General features: G+C 50.5%; 1 protein-coding gene across 12 annotated transcripts in view; it reads right to left on the minus strand.

Moving 5' to 3' along the window:
- The window catches only part of SLC7A1 (solute carrier family 7 member 1), a 71,532-nt gene continuing 53,660 nt past the window's right edge, over window positions 1-17,872 (minus strand). For all 12 annotated transcript variants that reach the window (XM_019794700.2, XM_034665030.1, XM_034665031.1 and 9 more), the window contains 8 exons: window positions 14,161-14,282; window positions 13,324-13,546; window positions 12,201-12,340; window positions 9,498-9,600; window positions 7,507-7,724; window positions 7,078-7,244; window positions 6,642-6,750; window positions 1-5,059 (listed from right to left, as the gene is read on the minus strand). In XM_019794700.2, the coding sequence (XP_019650259.1) occupies window positions 4,956-5,059; window positions 6,642-6,750; window positions 7,078-7,244; window positions 7,507-7,724; window positions 9,498-9,600; window positions 12,201-12,340; window positions 13,324-13,546; window positions 14,161-14,282 (1,186 nt within the window). In that variant the 3' untranslated portion in view covers window positions 1-4,955. The remainder of the gene's footprint in view (window positions 5,060-6,641; window positions 6,751-7,077; window positions 7,245-7,506; window positions 7,725-9,497; window positions 9,601-12,200; window positions 12,341-13,323; window positions 13,547-14,160; window positions 14,283-17,872) is intronic.

The following is a 17,872-nucleotide window of genomic DNA, read 5'->3' on the forward strand; positions in this document are numbered from 1 at the left end:
TGAAGCCATAGACGGAATTTATTAGAGTTTGCGGAAGCATGAGATAATGTACCACAAAATAATTTGATTTTACAACATATAGTAGGAAGTTTTCAACATACAGTGTTGTCAGCAAAAATGGGATACAGAGCAGAGTTTCACATTTTTTAAAGGCGATGGACATCTATGCTTGTCCTTAACATAAAAACAGGAGGGGTCAGCAGGGACAGCCTCGTTTGCAGTGGGCATCAGAATCTAAATCTAGTATCATAATTATAAGAAACTATAAGAAAACTATTAGAAAAATAGAACATCAAACAAGCAAAAAATATACAATTTACATAATAAGAAACACAATTCTTTTAATAATGGCTCCATGTTCAGTAGAAGGAAAAGTTTACTGGAGAAACCACAGCTACTCAGGTTTGATAATAAACCAGCCCTCACAAGGGTCATCACCCTCTATGCTTTAGACCCACTGATGCTGAAAGGCACAACTTAAGCGGGAAACTTACTTTAAATAAATATTACAACTTCTCAAATCGAAAATAAGTCCCAAACTTAAAAAAGTTTGTCCCCGAGAAACACAAAATCATATACCTTGTTAATTAACAAAGTCAGAGCACATCTTTCTAGCCCTGCTTCCTGACCCTGCTCATACCCTGAGATCAATTTGTTGCACTTCACAGCCAAGGTCTTTATCTCATGCAGGTTTTTCAGCCAGCAGTTCAACACATTTACAGGGTCCTCCTGGGGGGGTTCCTTGATAAATGTGCCCTGAGACCCTTGGCCGGTCCACGTCCCTCTCGAAAGAGCACTGCCACTCGATGAAGCAACGGACACAAAAGAGACTCTGGTTTATAGTGACGAATATCAAAGTCAGTTGACTTTTTTTTTTTTTGCCTTAAAAACCCCTTAAGCAGCATAACTATGATGACGAAATACAGAGTGTAACTTCTTGCATCACTGGATCAATAAAGCATTTCATTACGAAAAAAAGTCCGTAAGAGTCTGACAAAAGGTCTATCTCACTCTCCCTGAGGAGCCTTACATACAATACTTTCATTATGATGTCACACATGTATCTTAAATTATACAAAACCATACACAACATATATTTAGTTCCAACCACTGGGACTCTGTAACAGTTCCACACACAGGCACACAAGTGTCACACACCTATGGCCGGCAGAGTGTGGACATGCCCGCAGACACACCTCTCCATCCATGCTAGAACACGTGGGTGATGGGGCCCGGCACGAAGATGCCTCACTCCCGTCTTTGTGGTGATGGCCCTTGGGTGCCGACAGAAACCAGCTTTTATGAGATGTGGAAAAGCGAGACATGCAGGGCAGAAGACGGTCCTGGCACCGAGCCAGCAATCTGCCATCCTCCCCTGGCAACGCCCCAAAATGCCTGTGAGCCCACCTACACTCTGGCTGGGGCCCTTCCAAAGCAGGCCCACAATCACCCAGCCTCTGACCCTGTACTCTCAGCCCTGGGTCTGGTGTGAGGCTAGAGGCCATCGTGCGAGGACCAGGAACTCCCCAAGCTCCTAACACCTGCTCAGTGGCGGGAGGAGAGCGCATAACCCAGTTCGCACCCGCCGCCACGCACCAAGCCCAACAAACAAGGGCCGGGGGGCCTCATCCAGGTGTGCACACAGGCTGCGCCAAAGGTGCAGGAGGGGGTGCGCCAGGGCCTCAGGAGCTGGGCGGGAGGAGCCCCCAGAGTGCGCACATGGAAGGCAGGAGGCCTGTGATATCCCAACCACAGCATCCTCACCGCACGCGGGACCAGGAGGTCAATCTCGATAGAGATGACTCAGTGGAACAAAACCACAAGTGGGGGGTCTGGGGAGGGGGTTCTAACAACAGTATCGATTTACAGTCTTTCCAAAACACCCTAGGAAAGATGGCCCTGTCCACTCCTATTGGTTTGGAAAAACAAATCAGGCCCCAAGTTGGGTGGAAGGGGTGTGAGCCGGTGGGGTGGGATGGGGGGTGTGCCGAGGCCCTATCTCCTGCCCAAGGTCCCCCTCACTGGCCCACGGGGCCTGCTTCCCTGGAGACCCCTCACACCCCTTACCTTCAGCAGAGGTCCTGGGGCTCTGCTGTTGGCTTCTTTGTGAGTCTTCACAGAGCCACAAAAACACACAGGGCGGAGCACTACCGGAGGCAGGAAGGGGTGCTTACCTGACACAAATGGGTCTTTCCAATGTGGGTATTTGGGGCTGGGCCACGGATGGAAGCAGACACAACATTTCCAAAGGGCATGTCTCTAGAAGCGTGGAATTTCTGATGATGTAGGAAAATACTGGCCAAGCCATGAAACTGAGAATCATATTCTTGCTTGGGGGGTAGGGAGGCCAATTGTTGGGCACTTCCGGTGGTTATTTCTTGCCTGTGTGTGTGGATGTAGGTGTGTGTGTGCGCGGGTGTTTATTTCTGGGGAAGGAATGAAGGATGGGATAAGAAAAGGCCTATCAACACTGGGGAACTTACCCCAAACACCATTCCTTACCCCACCGTCCTTGTGCACAGAAAAGAAAACCCCAGGCAACCGCACCAGTTACTCTCGATGAAGCACAGTGAGCTTTCTCTGTGGCACCTTCAGGTGTCCTTTTCTAAGTGGGAAGCTTCTGCCCCTGACAGGGGAGGGAGCAGGGGCTTCCCACTCCTGGGCTGGTGAGCCTTCTGGAGGCACTTCCTGCTTTGGGGTGAGGAAGGAGGACCCTCGCGTGCCAGGTGCTTCTCATTTCGTGGGATGGTATCGGGGACACACACCCTGTCAGTTGGTAGGATACATGTTGCCAGCTGAAATGTCAACTGTATACACAGTCTGTTGCGTGCTGTCTTGCACAGAAATTTCAGTCAGAAAGAGAAATTAAAGTAAAAAAAAAAAATTCTCTCTCCCCTGCACTTTTCTCGGACATTCTCTTTCCCTCAAGTTCTCTTTGCCTATGTGGGAAAATAGCAGACAAATCAAGCAAACATATAGCTACCAAACCCTAAGAAGACAGCAGACAACCAAAACCCCAACAAAATAAGTTAATATTTATCAAAATATTGTACAGCACCAATCTACATAAGTTTAAATAGCTTTCTTTGGAAACACACGCTTTGGGCTCTTATGCTCCTCCCTCTGTAACATTTACAAATGATATTTAGAAAAAAGCTTCCAGGCAAGTGATCAGGACCTGGGGCAAAGGCCAAGCCCTGGCCACCTGTGCGGAAGCCCTCCAAGGACGAACCCTGCCGTTTGGCTGTTCCATGAATTTTTGCAATTCTCTCCGAACCTACCAAGGGAGATCAGACAAGCGCCGTGGATTTACCAGGCTTCTTTCTACCGGATTTGTGTCAAAGGCCAGAGGGGAAGAAATGGGAGTCTGAGCTTCAAAAGCAGCATTTACATTTGCTGGGGTGTCTACACGCCTTCTTCCCTCCCCTCCCATCCCTGTGGGGCCCTTCCGTCTCCCGAGTCACATTCTCACGGGAAGGAAGAGCGCATCAGCATTGTTTCCTCGGGCTCCTCTCCGCAAAGCGGGTGTGAGCGTGGGTGGTGCAGGGCCTGGGAGGGAGCACGCTGCGTACGAGGACCCAAGCCGGCTCTTTGAGTTACAGAAGCAGGAGGTCCGGGGCCAGGTTATGAACCCAGATACAAAGCCACAGCGTTTGGACAGCACATACAGACAGGGACAGCAATATGACCCCAAATTCTCATGTGTGGACCCCGTGCTCTGAACAACACACCAAGGAAATATTTGGCCACTTTCCAAGTTAACACTAAGAGCCAACTTAATTTGGAGTGATTCATAGATGCTACCGGGAGGACTCAGTTTGGTAATATATAAGAGAGGGGCCAAACAGATCATGTCAGGGGCCAGAAGCAGCTGGGGGGACCAGCCAGCGTCCCCTCAGGATGAGCGGACACCTGCCTTGAGAACCTTACAAGACTCAAGGCACTGACCCGCCAGCATCAGAGGGCAGGACTGTGATTGACAAAGACCCACAGAACACAGTGCTCTAAGCTCTGCTCACTAAGCCAGCCCCACGTGAACGCAGGGCCATGCTCCCGTTACTCAGGACACATAGCCATTGGTGAGAGATACCAGAAGCAGCCAGAACCAGCCCGGGCCTGGAGTGAGAGAGTGCGGCTGAGGGAGGTCCCCGCACTCAGCTGTGAGGAGTGGAGGCAGCCCTCCCTTGGCCCTCCTGCCTCGTTCCCACAGTGGCGCTCCCTTCTTGTCCGTGACGGCAACGCCTGCCCTTGGTCCTGCCGCTGGAGCGTGCTGGGTTCTGTCCGGTGCCAGAGCGGAAGCCCTGCCTGGAAGGGGAACTAGGGGAGAGCTCACAGTCCTCACGACCTCTTGTGGAAGCAACCTAGAGAACAGGAGTGGGAGAAGCGACGGAGTCTTGCTCTTCCTTTTTAAAGTAAACTGCTGTCTTTTGGCTCCGGGGGCGGAACTGCTGGGGACATGTGTTTTGGAGGACTTGTCTTGTATCTACGGCTGGCCTTTAGGGCTGAGTGGGGAGACGGCTACTGAGGGTCTGGAGTGTGCACACTGTCAATACCAGAACGGTCCCTGGGGAGGGAGGCCCGGATTCCCAAGGTAATAAGAAACGGTGACCTCCATTCTGCCTGAGGACACAGCAGCATGGGCATGGAGCTGGCGAGACAGGGGCTGCTTTCTGTGTTCAGAGGGATGTCAGGAGCCACAGTGGCTAGCTGCAGCCAAGCAGCCCCCGCCAGGGAGCTGTCCGAGGCGACGGGCCCTCGTGCACCTGCCGCAGAGCGAGTCTAGGCGGCACGCGTGGGATGTGGGCTGAGGCTGCATTTCGAGTTGCCGCATCTGCTGCGCTGGGGTTTGTAGACGTGGGTGGGTCCTGTCGCACCGGTGGAGACAGCGAGGTGCTCCCAGGACCTGTGCGGGCATCCCTCGGGGCTGCTGCCGCCTCTGGGGGCGGGGCTGCGTGTCACTTGCAATGGTCCAAATTGCCATCAGGAGTCCTTGCTGGGTCGGCGGCCAGGGACGCCTCCTCGCTGTGCCACAAACCATAGCCAAAGTAGATGCTGAGGCCTGTGGGCCGAGAGCAGAGATTGCGTGTGAACAGAGCGGGCCGAGCAGCCCTGGGTCCGTCACGTGGCTCACGGGAAAGCCTCTCCACGCTGCCTGTCCTGGGCCTGTACCCAGAGCAACAAGCAGCCCTCGTGGGCCAACATTCTGTATCTGGAGAAACGACATGACTCTTCGACTACGACCAGCAGCGGTGACTACCTCACCTCTACATGCGGCGCGGGCCCTCCCCATTCCGGAGAGCCTCACACCGGGCCGGGTTCTGAGCAGGGGGAGCCGCCGGGCTGGGCAGCCCGGCAGGGGTGCTGCTCCCACAGCTCCATCTGCTGACCACCTGGCTGGGGCCCCGTGGCCACCGGTTGGGATTGTACTGCTCCCCGCCAGGGTGGGATTTCCAATGGGCACCACGGCTCCCCAGGCTATTCGCATAGCCTCCGTAGTCCCCACTGTCTCTGTTTTCTCTACATATGTGACTGTCGGGTGGGAGGAGGCTATAGAGTGACCTGCAAGTGTGTGTAACACAAGCGTTCAGTCCACTCCAGTGTCTGGGACCCCAAAGGTCTGTGGTGGGGCCCAGAGATCTGAGCTTCTAACCATCTACTCAAAGACTACAGCCCGCGTGGCCGAGGCCACCCTTGTACCAGAGACACAAGGAGAGCAGGCCTCAAAGGAAGGGCTCAGCCACCAAAAGCCCTGGAAAGAAACTAATGGCTTGGAGCCCAGGCGCTCATGTCCGGGATGCTTAGAAGCAGGTGTCCTCCACCCCGGTCAGGAAATGAGCACCTCACCCCGCAGTCTGGAGGAATGTGTACCCATCATACACCACTGCACACGCTGAGCCAACTCTCTCACAGAAAGGCCCTACAGGGGATGTCTGTCTAACCAGCCTCAGGCCACACTGCAGACATGGGGCCTGCAGAGAAGGATCTCGGGACAGCAGCTATCTGCCCCCAAATGTGGTGACCCAGGGCTGAGGGCTTTGGCAGAAACACAGTCCTGGGGTTACAGCTCTTGTCAGCGACACTGAGGGGTGAGGGGCAAGGCCTGCTCCCTGGTCATCAGCACTGAGGAGGGAGCCTGGTCCATTTCCCACAGTTCCTGGGGTTGGATACTCAGGGAGGGGACGGGCCATGGACAGCCAACAACAGGGCCAGCACCCAAACGGTGACCACCAGACCTCCCACATGGGCCAGTGGGCAGGTGCTGGCTGGGCCGGGGGAGGCACAGGCCAGGCTTTCCCCTGTGAGGGGAGACGAACTGGTGCTTTGTCAACAGCAGACTCACTGCCTCGCTCTTGTTACCTTCAGCTCTTGCAAAGACATAACTAGCTCAGGCAAGAGCTATTAAAATGAAAAGTATCTTAAAGGGAGGGGAGGACCCACAATTTACTAAGAGCTCCTGATTAAGAGAAAACCACTGACTACATGTGTTTTCATTACGTTTTGAGATTGGAAACGAGAGAGGCACAGGGACAAGAGGCATCCAGCCAAGTTGCAGGAAAGACAAATGAGCATTACAGCGCAGGTTCGGGGACCTGGGGGGCTCCAAGAGACAGCATCACAGTGAAACCCATGACCTCACGTACCTATCAGCATCCACACTGCAAAGCGGACCCACGTGCCTTGGTCCAGCTGCATCATGAGATAGACATTCACGAAGATGCTCAGGACGGGAAGTAGCGGCACGAAGGGCACCTGCAAAGATAGCGGGTGGCGGTGTCAAATCTGCAGGGGGTGGAGCTCAGGGAGATGGCGCCTTCGAGTCATTTAGCAAAAACGACCTAGGAAAAGCCCCCGCAGTGAGCTGCGCCGCTGACACCTGAGAGCCAGGCAGGGAGGGGTGCCTTCTTCCAGGGTTGCCCTCAGCAGGCACTGTCTGCGCCTCATGGTCCCTGAGGCGGGCCAGCGAGCCCCTCCCCTCCAGACAGCCCGGCCTGGCAGAGCCCACACGGGGCGCAGGAGGGCCGGTGTCTGTGGAACCTACCAGGAGGATCCCCGCAGGCAGAGCTGCTGGCTGCTCACCTTAAATGAAAGCTTGGTCTTGCTCTCCGGCTGCCTCCAGATGATGATTGTGACCAGGGAGCAGAGAAGGGCAGATCCAGTGAGCATAAAGATTGCCCACAACTTCCCTTTTGTCAGAATGTCCTTTGCAAGCACAGCCACAATGCAGAAGGTGATGATAAGAATTGCTGAGAAGGAGAGAGAGAGGTGCAATTCAATCTTTTTTCAAATCCCCACAGATATCCTCAGTTTTCCCCAAAATCCTCAGCAAGGGAGGCTCTGTTTCCATAGCTATCAACTACCATAAGCACAGAATAACTGACATCACAGTCCAGAAGCAAGACAGGTGCTTGTTTCTTCTAGCACTTGCCTCCACAACCCTTGACAAGAAACCCTGCAATATCAACAAGCAGGACCCCAAACACCTTACAGGGAAGGGTAGGCTCTTACCGATGAGGCTGGTTGAAATCTTCACAATTAGCCCGGAGAATGTGGAAGGCTCCATATTTTTGGGTGAGAGTACGGTTTTCAAAGAAAACCGTTCTGCTTCTGGTAAAAAGCCTGTCTGGGAATCACTGGTGCTCACCAATTCATTCTGGTCCACTTGATCAAGCTCTTCGGTAGTTCTGGCCATCTGGTATACCATGTTAGGTTGCTCTGGCTGATACCTGTAAAGAAACGTATTGTATGACCATCATAATGTGCTTTCATTAGGCAAAAGGACACGTACTAACTCAAGTTCTTAGTAAGCTTTCAAAGGTAAGTTGCCCAGGACACAAGGCATGGGAAGAAGATGGTCAGAAGGAGGCATTCTCCGGCAAAGTAGATACAGAGGAGGAGACCTGAGTCCTCGCCTTCTTTCTGTTCCTGCTTGGACAGAACACCCTCCTTGGGGTCTCTGATTTGAGGCAACTTGACCTTCTCCATGAACCAGCCCAGAGGAATGTCCTGAGATGGTTTCTCTTGCTCTGAGAAGTAGCACTGGCCCTTGGGTGCTTACGATATTAGGCCACTTCCAATACAACTACAGCTGAAGGGAGCGAAAAGTGCAAACAGAAATAGAATGCTGTACCATTAGGATCCTTTTGGGTGCCGAGAGCCAGAGAAATGTGTCTGCAGGCTGACGGATTTGAGAAATTCTATTTGTGAGACTTAATTGGATCAATTTACTTTAAAACTCCAAATGCCTTAGAATAAATAACTTTATAGTGCTGACTAAAGGACTGAGCCTGTGGCATGATTTCCAAGACATAAGCTTCCTGCAAGTAAAGCGTTCATTTTAAACAAGGCTCCTTATCTTCCCACCCAAAATGAACAGAGCTCAAATCTTTTCTACCAGCTATGAAAAACAGAGTGCTTTCTGAATTATTTTGCATATAATCTAAGAGTGAGCATAAAGATATTTAACCGTTTTTTTTTTTTTTTACTGATTCACTTATGTTAACACCGTTTGGTCAATTAAGAATGTGAGAGGAACCTCAGAAAAGATGCCAGTGTCGAGCCCTTAGGAAGGAGGAAGTGGTCACAAAACTAGCAAACTAGCTGTAGCCAAAGCTACACTCCTGAGGTTCAACCCAAGTTTTACACAGAGTGGGTGCCACGCACATCGGAAATGGAATAAATGGAATAAATGACCTTGCCCGCATAAACACCCGAAAACAAGTAACGAGGCTCCCCCCAGGTGACCACCACTGGGTGTCTCCATGACTCCATATTCTCATGATAAATGCTCCCTTGAGCCTTTCCTGGTAGTGAGGAAGCAGAGCCCTGTCCTTCCAGAGCAAAGGAAAATTGGAGCCCAGGGGCGTGCTTGGGGAGGGGGGCATTGGGGCAGCCAAGCGCACCAGCACACAAGCCTGGGCCCCGAGCTGCTTTATTACAGCCATCCGGGGGGCTGGCCTGGTCTCCACAAGGCTAAAACAGCTGGAGCCTGGGGAGTCCTACTGACCATCCACCTTGGCCGCTCCATGCCACATACTGGAACTCCCTTCTCCACTGGCAGAGTGCGGTGCCACTACAGAAACACCACACTGCCCTCGGGTTCACAGAACTTGGATTCTCCCAATTCCCACCAGGACCAGTCCCCAGTCCCCTCCAACTTAAGAACCTGGACCAAACTGAAATCATTACCCTAAGCCTTCAAAAATTCTGTTCCCTGGACCAGGCCCAACAGTTGGGCTGAGAACCTGTCTCTATCCTCCTAACATCCCTCCAGAAAAATGAGGGCACGGGATAGTGAGAGGTGAGCCCCCTCACTCTTTTCAATGATGTTCTCTGTGACTAGGCTCTCAACCATCAAATCCCACCCTCTCCAGGGCAGTTCCCGAAGGAACTATCAACAACCTAAAACTTACACCGTATAAATCATTAACTTGAACTTTTAAAAGGCTAACAGGGTACATCTCCATTTCTATCATGGAACCCAGAAGAGCCATACATACCGTAAGACCAACACACAGGCAGCCACCAAAGAGTAAGCCAGGAGAGTGCCAATTGACATGAGGTCCACCAAGTCCTTCAGGTCAAAGAGAAAGGCCATCACAGCTGCGGAGGAGATAAGCATCAGGATCCATGGATGGCCCACTATCACGGACAGCTAGGACCACCACCCACCCGTGATCCGGGGCACATAGGGGGAGCTGCTTTTACTTGCTTCCTCACCCCAGCCCTTTCCAGGGAAAGACAGTGTGACATCGCTTAAAGGGAAGAAACGCTCAGGATTAAATCACAAACACGGTCCTCAGCAGACAGTAATAATAATTAACATTTATACAGAAAGCACTTCCATCAACATGACCTTTATTGATCCTCATGGCAACTTTGCAAGCTATCCCTACACTACAGATGGAGAAACTGAAGTCAGACATGTTGGGAGACTTATCCAAGGTCACAGAGCTCGGAAATGGAAAAGTCAGGATCTCAACTAGGTTCTTGTGGCTCTGAGTCCAGTGTGTCTTTCTCTAAACCACACAGACTCATAGACAGTTATGTGTATCTATCCATCTACCCACACACCATCCACCCATCACCCATCCATCCATCTATCCATCCTCTCTCCATCCATCACCCATCATCTATCCACCTATTCAGCCATCTAACCATCCATCCATCATTCATCCATCATCCACCCACTCATTCATCACCCATCTGGCACTCATTCACGGAGAGTATGCTGGCCAGCGTACACCATCAAACATGTACACCACCAGACAGGGCACACCAGATAGTCTCCGGCTTCCCTGAGTGTATCGTCCAAAACAGGCATCAGTAGGCAACAGAGATGAGCGGGTGGATGAGGTCAAGTCCAGTGCTCTGGGAGGACTCACGGGGGGCTCCTAACCCAGGCAGCTGAGCATGGAAAGCAGTGTTATTCCCAAACAGTATCAGTACCTTTACCATGATCCCACTTAAAAAAATATACAACGTGCACGCTTATTTGAAAATCTTTTGTAATGTTTGTGAGAGTGTGTATCTTTATTTATACGGGCACACATGTCAAGTTTCCCATTTAAAAAATGACTTGGATAGATCCACTTTGGGATATTTTCAAATCACACGCAATCAACACAAGTTAAAACAGAAACACAAAACCATTTATTTTCCACAAATATTTCTCAAACCCCTATAGATTACTCCAACTAAAACAAATTTAAATTGAGGGTAAATACCAGGATCAAAGAGCAATCCTGGGCCTTATGGATAATTAGAATAGTGTCCAACTGTGCATGCCACGGATGCCTACATTCCCACTCACACTAAAGCCAAACTTTTTCCATGTGGGATGATTTCAGAAAACCAAATACTTATTTACCACTCCTGCCAAATGAAAAGAAAGAGTAAATCCCTGGTGTGGTGAATGCACATACTTTACAGTCACTTTAAAGATTATAGTTCGAGCTCCCTTGATCAGCACAACAGGAAGGGAATTATAGGCCAGTCTTTAATACGATCAAATTACATGTAAATACTGAAAGAACATTTGCTATTTCCCATTCCTTAATCTCTTAAATATATTGGTCATACTCTGACATATGGTGTCCCTTAACCTGACCACTGAGATCATGGTCAAGAATGTACAATTACACAACACATTTGTTAAATAATGAAAAACTAGCTTTCTTTCATTATATAACACTAACCCACAACACTAAGCACATTTTGCTAAGGGCATAAATACTACTAACAACCATTCATTTAAGATGGTCAAATGTCTTACCAATGGCTATTTGACTAGTCCCTATAGTACAGGCTGAACTGGTATCACGTGTCCTAATATCCCAAAAAGACCCTGGAAGGAGCCAGCCACTTTGGCATAAAACAAACCAGGAACAGAGCGCCAGATCCGGGGTGTGGGTGCACAACCTCTCTGTACAATGGGCTGGATAATGCCTGTCTCTTGGGGCTAGGAGGGGCAATTTTTAAAGGAGAAAATACAGAAAACCAATAGCATAGTGCATATGCGTGTAGTTTCCTGCAATGCTCCCCTTTTCTTAATCAGGGGCCCCTGGAATATCACATAGCTCCAAGGGTTCTTTGTGTACTGATTTCAGCTGTCACAACCATCTTCTTGGTGGGGAACCTGATACTTGATAAGATAAATCTCCGGGGAGCCCGCCATTATTTATCAACTTAACGGCAACTGGCCTCCCCAGCAAGACCCCCAATGTCTCCTGGAAAACAGGTAGCACATTTCATAAGACACTGATCCTAAGGGATTCTCATTCCCCTGAGAATCCACAGGCTAAGAGACACAGGCAATTTTCAGTACTAACAAAAAGTCTCTTGGCTTGCTACCATGCAAGAAGATGTCATCCCACCGAAGTCTACTCGGGAACATTCAGAAAAGGGGGATACAAATGGCTCTGGAGGTACAGTGTGTGTTCCAAGCTCTGTTCAATGAGAGAGTAATCATAATAAAAGGATTAAAAATTTTTTGAGAATTCCATCCCGTCCTCTGTAAAACTGGCCTCTGCCTTTAGTCAAAGGGTGGTTATCTTGCAGGAAACCAGGTTTCAAGGATGCAAACCAAAAGTTAAAAAGACCAGTTCCAACTTCTCACAGACCAACACAATTCAAGGTGTTTCCCTAGGGACAGTAACTCAACTGTGGAAACACGGGCCTGTGGGATTAGTTCCAGTTCTTACCAGCAATGGCGCCCGAGGTCAACGTGGCGATTATTGGTGTTTTGGTCCTATCATTGATTTTGGCCAAAAATTTAAATAGCAGTCCATCTTCAGCCATGGCATAGATAACTCGAGGCATGGGAAACATGGAACCTAAAAGACTAGACGAGAGGAAAAGGCAAAATGCATCTATAACACTAGCCCATTGGGAAGAAGGGCACCATAACGCGACCATCACGTGGTATGCCATGCTGCATACCAGCGAGAGGGAGCCCTGAACTTCTCACTGAGAACTGCCACCCTCCAAACCAGGTGAAGCCCATGACTGGAAGACAAGCCCCAGAAAAAGCGCTTCCTGTTGAGTATGTACTCAGTGAAAGAATGGCGTAACATAACGTAAACATGCATGGGGTCTAGTCATAATTTTTATGAAAGGGAAATTCTGTACTTACTCCCACAGTATTTCTAGCTGAATCAAACAGAAAATAAAAGCATCACTGGACTCATGAGGATTTCTCTGTGGTAAATCAATGTTTAGCAAGTATTTCCCGTATGTACAGGCTAATAGCGAACATCAGGGGCAAAATGTTTCTTACTCAAAGACATTACCCCCAGGCACCTGGGTGGCTCAGCCGGTTAAGTGTCTGCCTTCGGCTCAGGTCATGATCCCAGAGTCCTGGGATTAAGCCCTGCATTGGGCTCCCTGCTGAGGGGGGAGTCTGCTTCTCCCTCTGCCCCTCCCCCGCTCGTGCTCTCTCTCTCTCTCTCTCTCTCTCTCTCTCTCATATAAATAAATAAAATGTTTTTTAAAAAAGGCATTTACTCCCTTTTTCAAGGTAGCCTCTGCTTTATGGCCAAACTAAGGGCCAAAATACAGTGTTCAAAGAGGTGGCCTGGTCTAGGGGACAAGGCTGGGGACGACAGCAAGCCAGACCCCTGCCGAGCAGATGTCAGAAAGTGGGCTTCAGAAGCTTCAGGATGAAAATACCAGTAATGACTCGTGGGATGGTTGCTAACAAGGGGAGAAACCACATCATCCGGGTTGGGGTGCTGGTTCTATTTCAAGGGAAAAGAGCGAGATTAGCGACACACCTGAGTGTCAGGCCTCACACGGCCCACTAGAGCTTACCCTTAGGGGCCTCACCTGGTAGAAAGTGCACAGAGGGAGCCGACTGCCACCGCGTACTTGGCACCTTCCCAGCCCACATGCTTGAAGGCGTCGGGCAAGGGGCTGTCCTTGTCCAGGCAGAAGTATGGCATCATGAGCGTGAGGGCGGCAGACACCCCAAAGTAAGCAATGAAGCAAATCAGGAGGGACGCAACAATCCCCACGGGGATCGCCTTCTGAGGGTTCTTGACTTCTTCACCTAGAAGCAGCAAGGAGTCAGCCCCCGGAGGGCAAGACAGTGAGGGGCATCCCCATGACCAAGATGCCCACAACACCCACAAATGACACCCTACGGGAACCAGGGTCTTCGGGCTTCTGGGAACCACAGGCGGCCCTGCATGGACCAGAGGACCCATAACGCCCAGGGATGGTGTTCTCGACCTTTACGGCCTGGTTCAGCCAAGGAAAAGACTTGTTTCCTTTGGCAAAGAAAATTCAGGAGGCCCGAATGAACCCAGCCTATTCAATCACCCGGATAACAATATTTTTAATGGCCTCATTTCTCCCGGATGACGCCCAGATATGAAATCAGGCTGCAGCGACGCTGTCATTATCCCGTCCGAGCAGCACAACAGTTAGTCACGTTCGTGATGCAGACTTTCCTGTCAGGCACTGCCACTTGGGGAAGTGATAAAAGGGGGGGAAAGATTAGCAGGAAGCTACAAATCTACACGTTACTCATGTGTGAAAGAGCGGCAGCCGGCACAGGCCCACAGGAAGGAAAAGAGCAGCCCGTGGGTAAAATTAGCCCAGCCTGTCTGAGAGAGCGGAGGACCCGCAGCCAGGGCCCCACACGGTGGGCGGGCGCCGTACCTGTCGTGGCGATGCAGTCAAAGCCCACGAAGGCATAGAAGCAGGTCGCTGCCCCCGACAGGACACCGGAGAATCCAAAGGGCATGAATCCACCAGCACCAAGTGTCCCTTGTTTTGTGTCACTGGAAAAATGAGCCAAAGATCATAACACCCACTTCACAGTCCTGAAGAGAAGCCGTTCCAAAGAGTCGTGTGCCCGCCCTGTCCCTGGCCGCTGCTGGCCTGGGACGCTCCAGACACCTAGTAAATGATCCCCCAGGCAATTGTCACCAGACCCTGTGGGCCACAGGCCTCCCTGCTTTGCATGACCTAGAGCCAAAAAGGCATTCACTAAGCCCTTTCCAGAAACACCCCTGAATACTGGGTTTGGGGAGATAGGGTATCCAACAGGAAAGAGGGAATAAACCAACAAATGAGTCCTCTCCCCCAGGACCGTCAAACAAAGAACATATACTTTAAAAGACAGAGCTGCTAAGTGGGTGCAAGCCCCCCACCCCAGGAACATAAGGCAAAAAGTCTCCCATATTTACTGGTAACTCAAGTCTCAAAATAAGCATTTTCAGAGATAGGAGTTAAGCAAAGTGAATGGTTCTTGTCAACAAAAGCATTTCCTTAGCACTCACATGCGCATGGTAAACAGGGACACCTATATGGGTGGGGACCAGTGCTCAGCATGACTAGGGCACATGGGTGGGGCTCAGTACATATTTGCTGAAGAAATGAATACACAGCCGAACACATGTTGTGAACCCCAGGAATCCTTTAAGGTTCAGAAATAGTTTCAACGAAGTGGAACCTGTGACTCTAAACAGTGTGTCCAGGCCTACCGAACAGCCACGCAGAGCCTGCGGCCAGCCGCCGCTCGCATGCTGGACAACCACTCCAGGCCCTGCCTGTCACGAAGTGATTCCAAGCCGCATACGCCCTGGTCCTCTGCTACCACCTGAAGAACAGCTCAACTCCCAGTCCCAGGACAGCTTGGCTCCTCCCTCACCAGCCATGCCTTTTGCTGGACGCCAGGCTGCGGGCTTTCTGTCGCAGTTTCTAGAGGATGGTCACGACCTCCCCATCGCCCCTCCTAACTCAACAGGCTGACAACTGCCCAGCTTTGCGGGGCAACCTGCCCCAGACCGCTTGACTTCCAAACAAAAGAAAAGCCATTTAGAATACTCTAGTCCTATAAACAGATGTTAATTGGGTTAGCAACTCATTGGCCCAATTTATTTCAGAGGGATTTATCAGCTGACTAATAAAACAGACAGCCACTTTGGACACAATTATTTCCTAATGGGGACCGAGCTTTGTACTGATTTCTAGAGGATCCCTGGTTTCAGGATCTGGAAGTCAGAGAGTGAAGGAGGTCCTCAATCTGGGACTCACTGTAGTTCAATAAGTAGCAACATTGAGAGAAACCCCAAAAAACACACAAGTGAGAGACAGAGAAGAACTGTTGCCAGACTCAAAGGGAAATTACCCACAACCCAAGTACAAAAATGGTGGCCCAGGACAATTAAGTCAGCAAGGCACAGGACGCACCCACCGCATCCCACAAAGGACACAGAATGCCCTGGTGAGCTGACTCCCATTATGAAAAGTTTTAGGTAGGCCAAAGTCTAAAACAAAACAGTTGACAGTCGAACAGCTCAGGAGAGGGGGATGAGAAGATGAAAGGAGACGGGGACTCATAATCGAGATGACTTGAGAGGGGCTCCTGCAGACCCCTTCAACTTCTGAACACAATTAGAACATGAGAAGGTCTTCACCAAGACTCTAAGTTGGGCCCAGCTCTCCTGTCCCTGCCGGGACAGACAGGCAGGTGTGGAAGGCCTCCAGATGCCCACCTGCCTCCACAAGCCCTCTAACATCAAAAGCTATGGAACAGGATGGACATTACCTACGTTAAACCCCAGAAAGAGGCAGGCCTTGCAGGAGAGGGCTAGGGCCGGGACACGCCTCCGTCCGCAGCCAGGTGCAGCAGGACAAACAACGCATGCACGGAGCTATGGAGATCTAGACCAAAACAAGGGCACCCTCCCCTGCTCCTCAGGACTGCAGTGGGGAAGGAACCAGATGGAGGGGGGGCCACACGGATAGGGCCGTCCCTGTGTAAACTCCTGGGGCCGCCGACTGTGGTCCCAACTGGGGTGCTCCTCCAGCTGGGTCACCGTCGCTCCATCGGTGCCCCGACACCACGCACCGCGATAAAGGACAAGGTCCCGGTATGAAAAGCCCTGTGGAATATGCTAGTAAGGGAAACATGCAAGGTGCAGAAAAGTAGGGAGAGAACATTACTTTTTATGTAAGAAGGGGGAGACTATACACATAAATTATGTATATAAATTATATACATAATATACAAAATAAATAGAAATATATACTTGTAATTGCTTGTATTTATTTATACAAATAAAGGAANAGCTGGAAGCTTACACACACAGAAATAATAACAATGATTTCCCATGGGGGGTGGGAGAATGAGGGAGATGAAAAAAGGAATGGGAAGAGAAATTCTCAGTGTAAACCTTTTTGTAGTATGACAAGAGAATCATGAGGAAACATTATCTACTCAAAAAATTAAATCTGACATTTAACTTGGGTATTCTGCTCTCAGGGACAGCGCCTCGCTATGAAATAGTCAGAACCTATTCTCATGGCCTCAAGCCAAAACATTTACAAGTGTTTTGTAAAGGCTCTTTATGAAAATCAGTCATTGACCCATTATCTGGACGTGGTGGTGGTACCCAGGCGGCATCTAGCTACTGACACACAGAGAAATGGGGAGGCAGGCTCTCAGGGGTTGCCATGGCCCCCACCTGGCAAACATCACCTGGTGACCTGAAGCCAGACCTTAGCTCGGTGCCCCTTCCCCTGCAGCTGGGTTGACCAGCTCTTCTGCATGCCACTCAGCCGGTTACCCAGGAGTCAGCAAAGGCGGTAACTGGCAGAGGAAGGAAAGAAAAGCTGTCTTGTGGTCACCACATCCCTGAGTCTGGGGTGAGCACCTGACAGGGAGCGTCCACAGTGGTGGGGAGAGGGGTCCTCTCCTCTGTGTGGCCTTTTCCCACTGCATCAGGAGAAAGCGTCCTGAACCCATGCTCTGCTCCCGCAACTTCCATCTGCCACCTGGCACACTGCCAGTTGTCCCCAAAAGCCATACCCCCTTCTTCTACACAGTAATAAAACTGAGGTATTTTAGCTAGACACAGGAACGCTATGAATATAAAGATGGCATGTTTTTCAGACTCTCTGGCTATGAGGTGCAGCCCCTTGATTTAAGCAGACATGCTGTATACATCTCCTGAGAAACATCAGGAGCATGAAGTGGAGAGGGAGGCTGCTCGTCTACTTTCCTCGTTTCCTTCCTGCTGCTGGGAGCCATCTTGGACCCCGGAGTGATGCTGGGATTGTGGGCCGTGGACAAAGCTGTGGGATGGAAGAACTAGATTCCTGGCCCAACAAAGCAACACGCTGGACCGACCACCTGCAGATGTTGACTGAAGAGCACTAAATCTTTATCTCGTGGAAGCCAATGTTATTTTTGGGTTTCCATCCTACCTGACAAGAAACCACGTAACAAAACCTTCTCAGCAGGCCTCCATGTGGCACTCCAGCTTTACACTTACTGCACTTGTTCCCTACCACGGGACTCTGGGTAAGACAGCCAGAAGTAGCAGGAGACGAAGGCCACAGGGAACCAGCCACACTGTCGGGG

This window comes from Ailuropoda melanoleuca, chromosome 7 (genome assembly GCF_002007445.2).
Source record: "Ailuropoda melanoleuca isolate Jingjing chromosome 7, ASM200744v2, whole genome shotgun sequence".
NCBI lineage: Eukaryota > Metazoa > Chordata > Mammalia > Carnivora > Ursidae > Ailuropoda > Ailuropoda melanoleuca.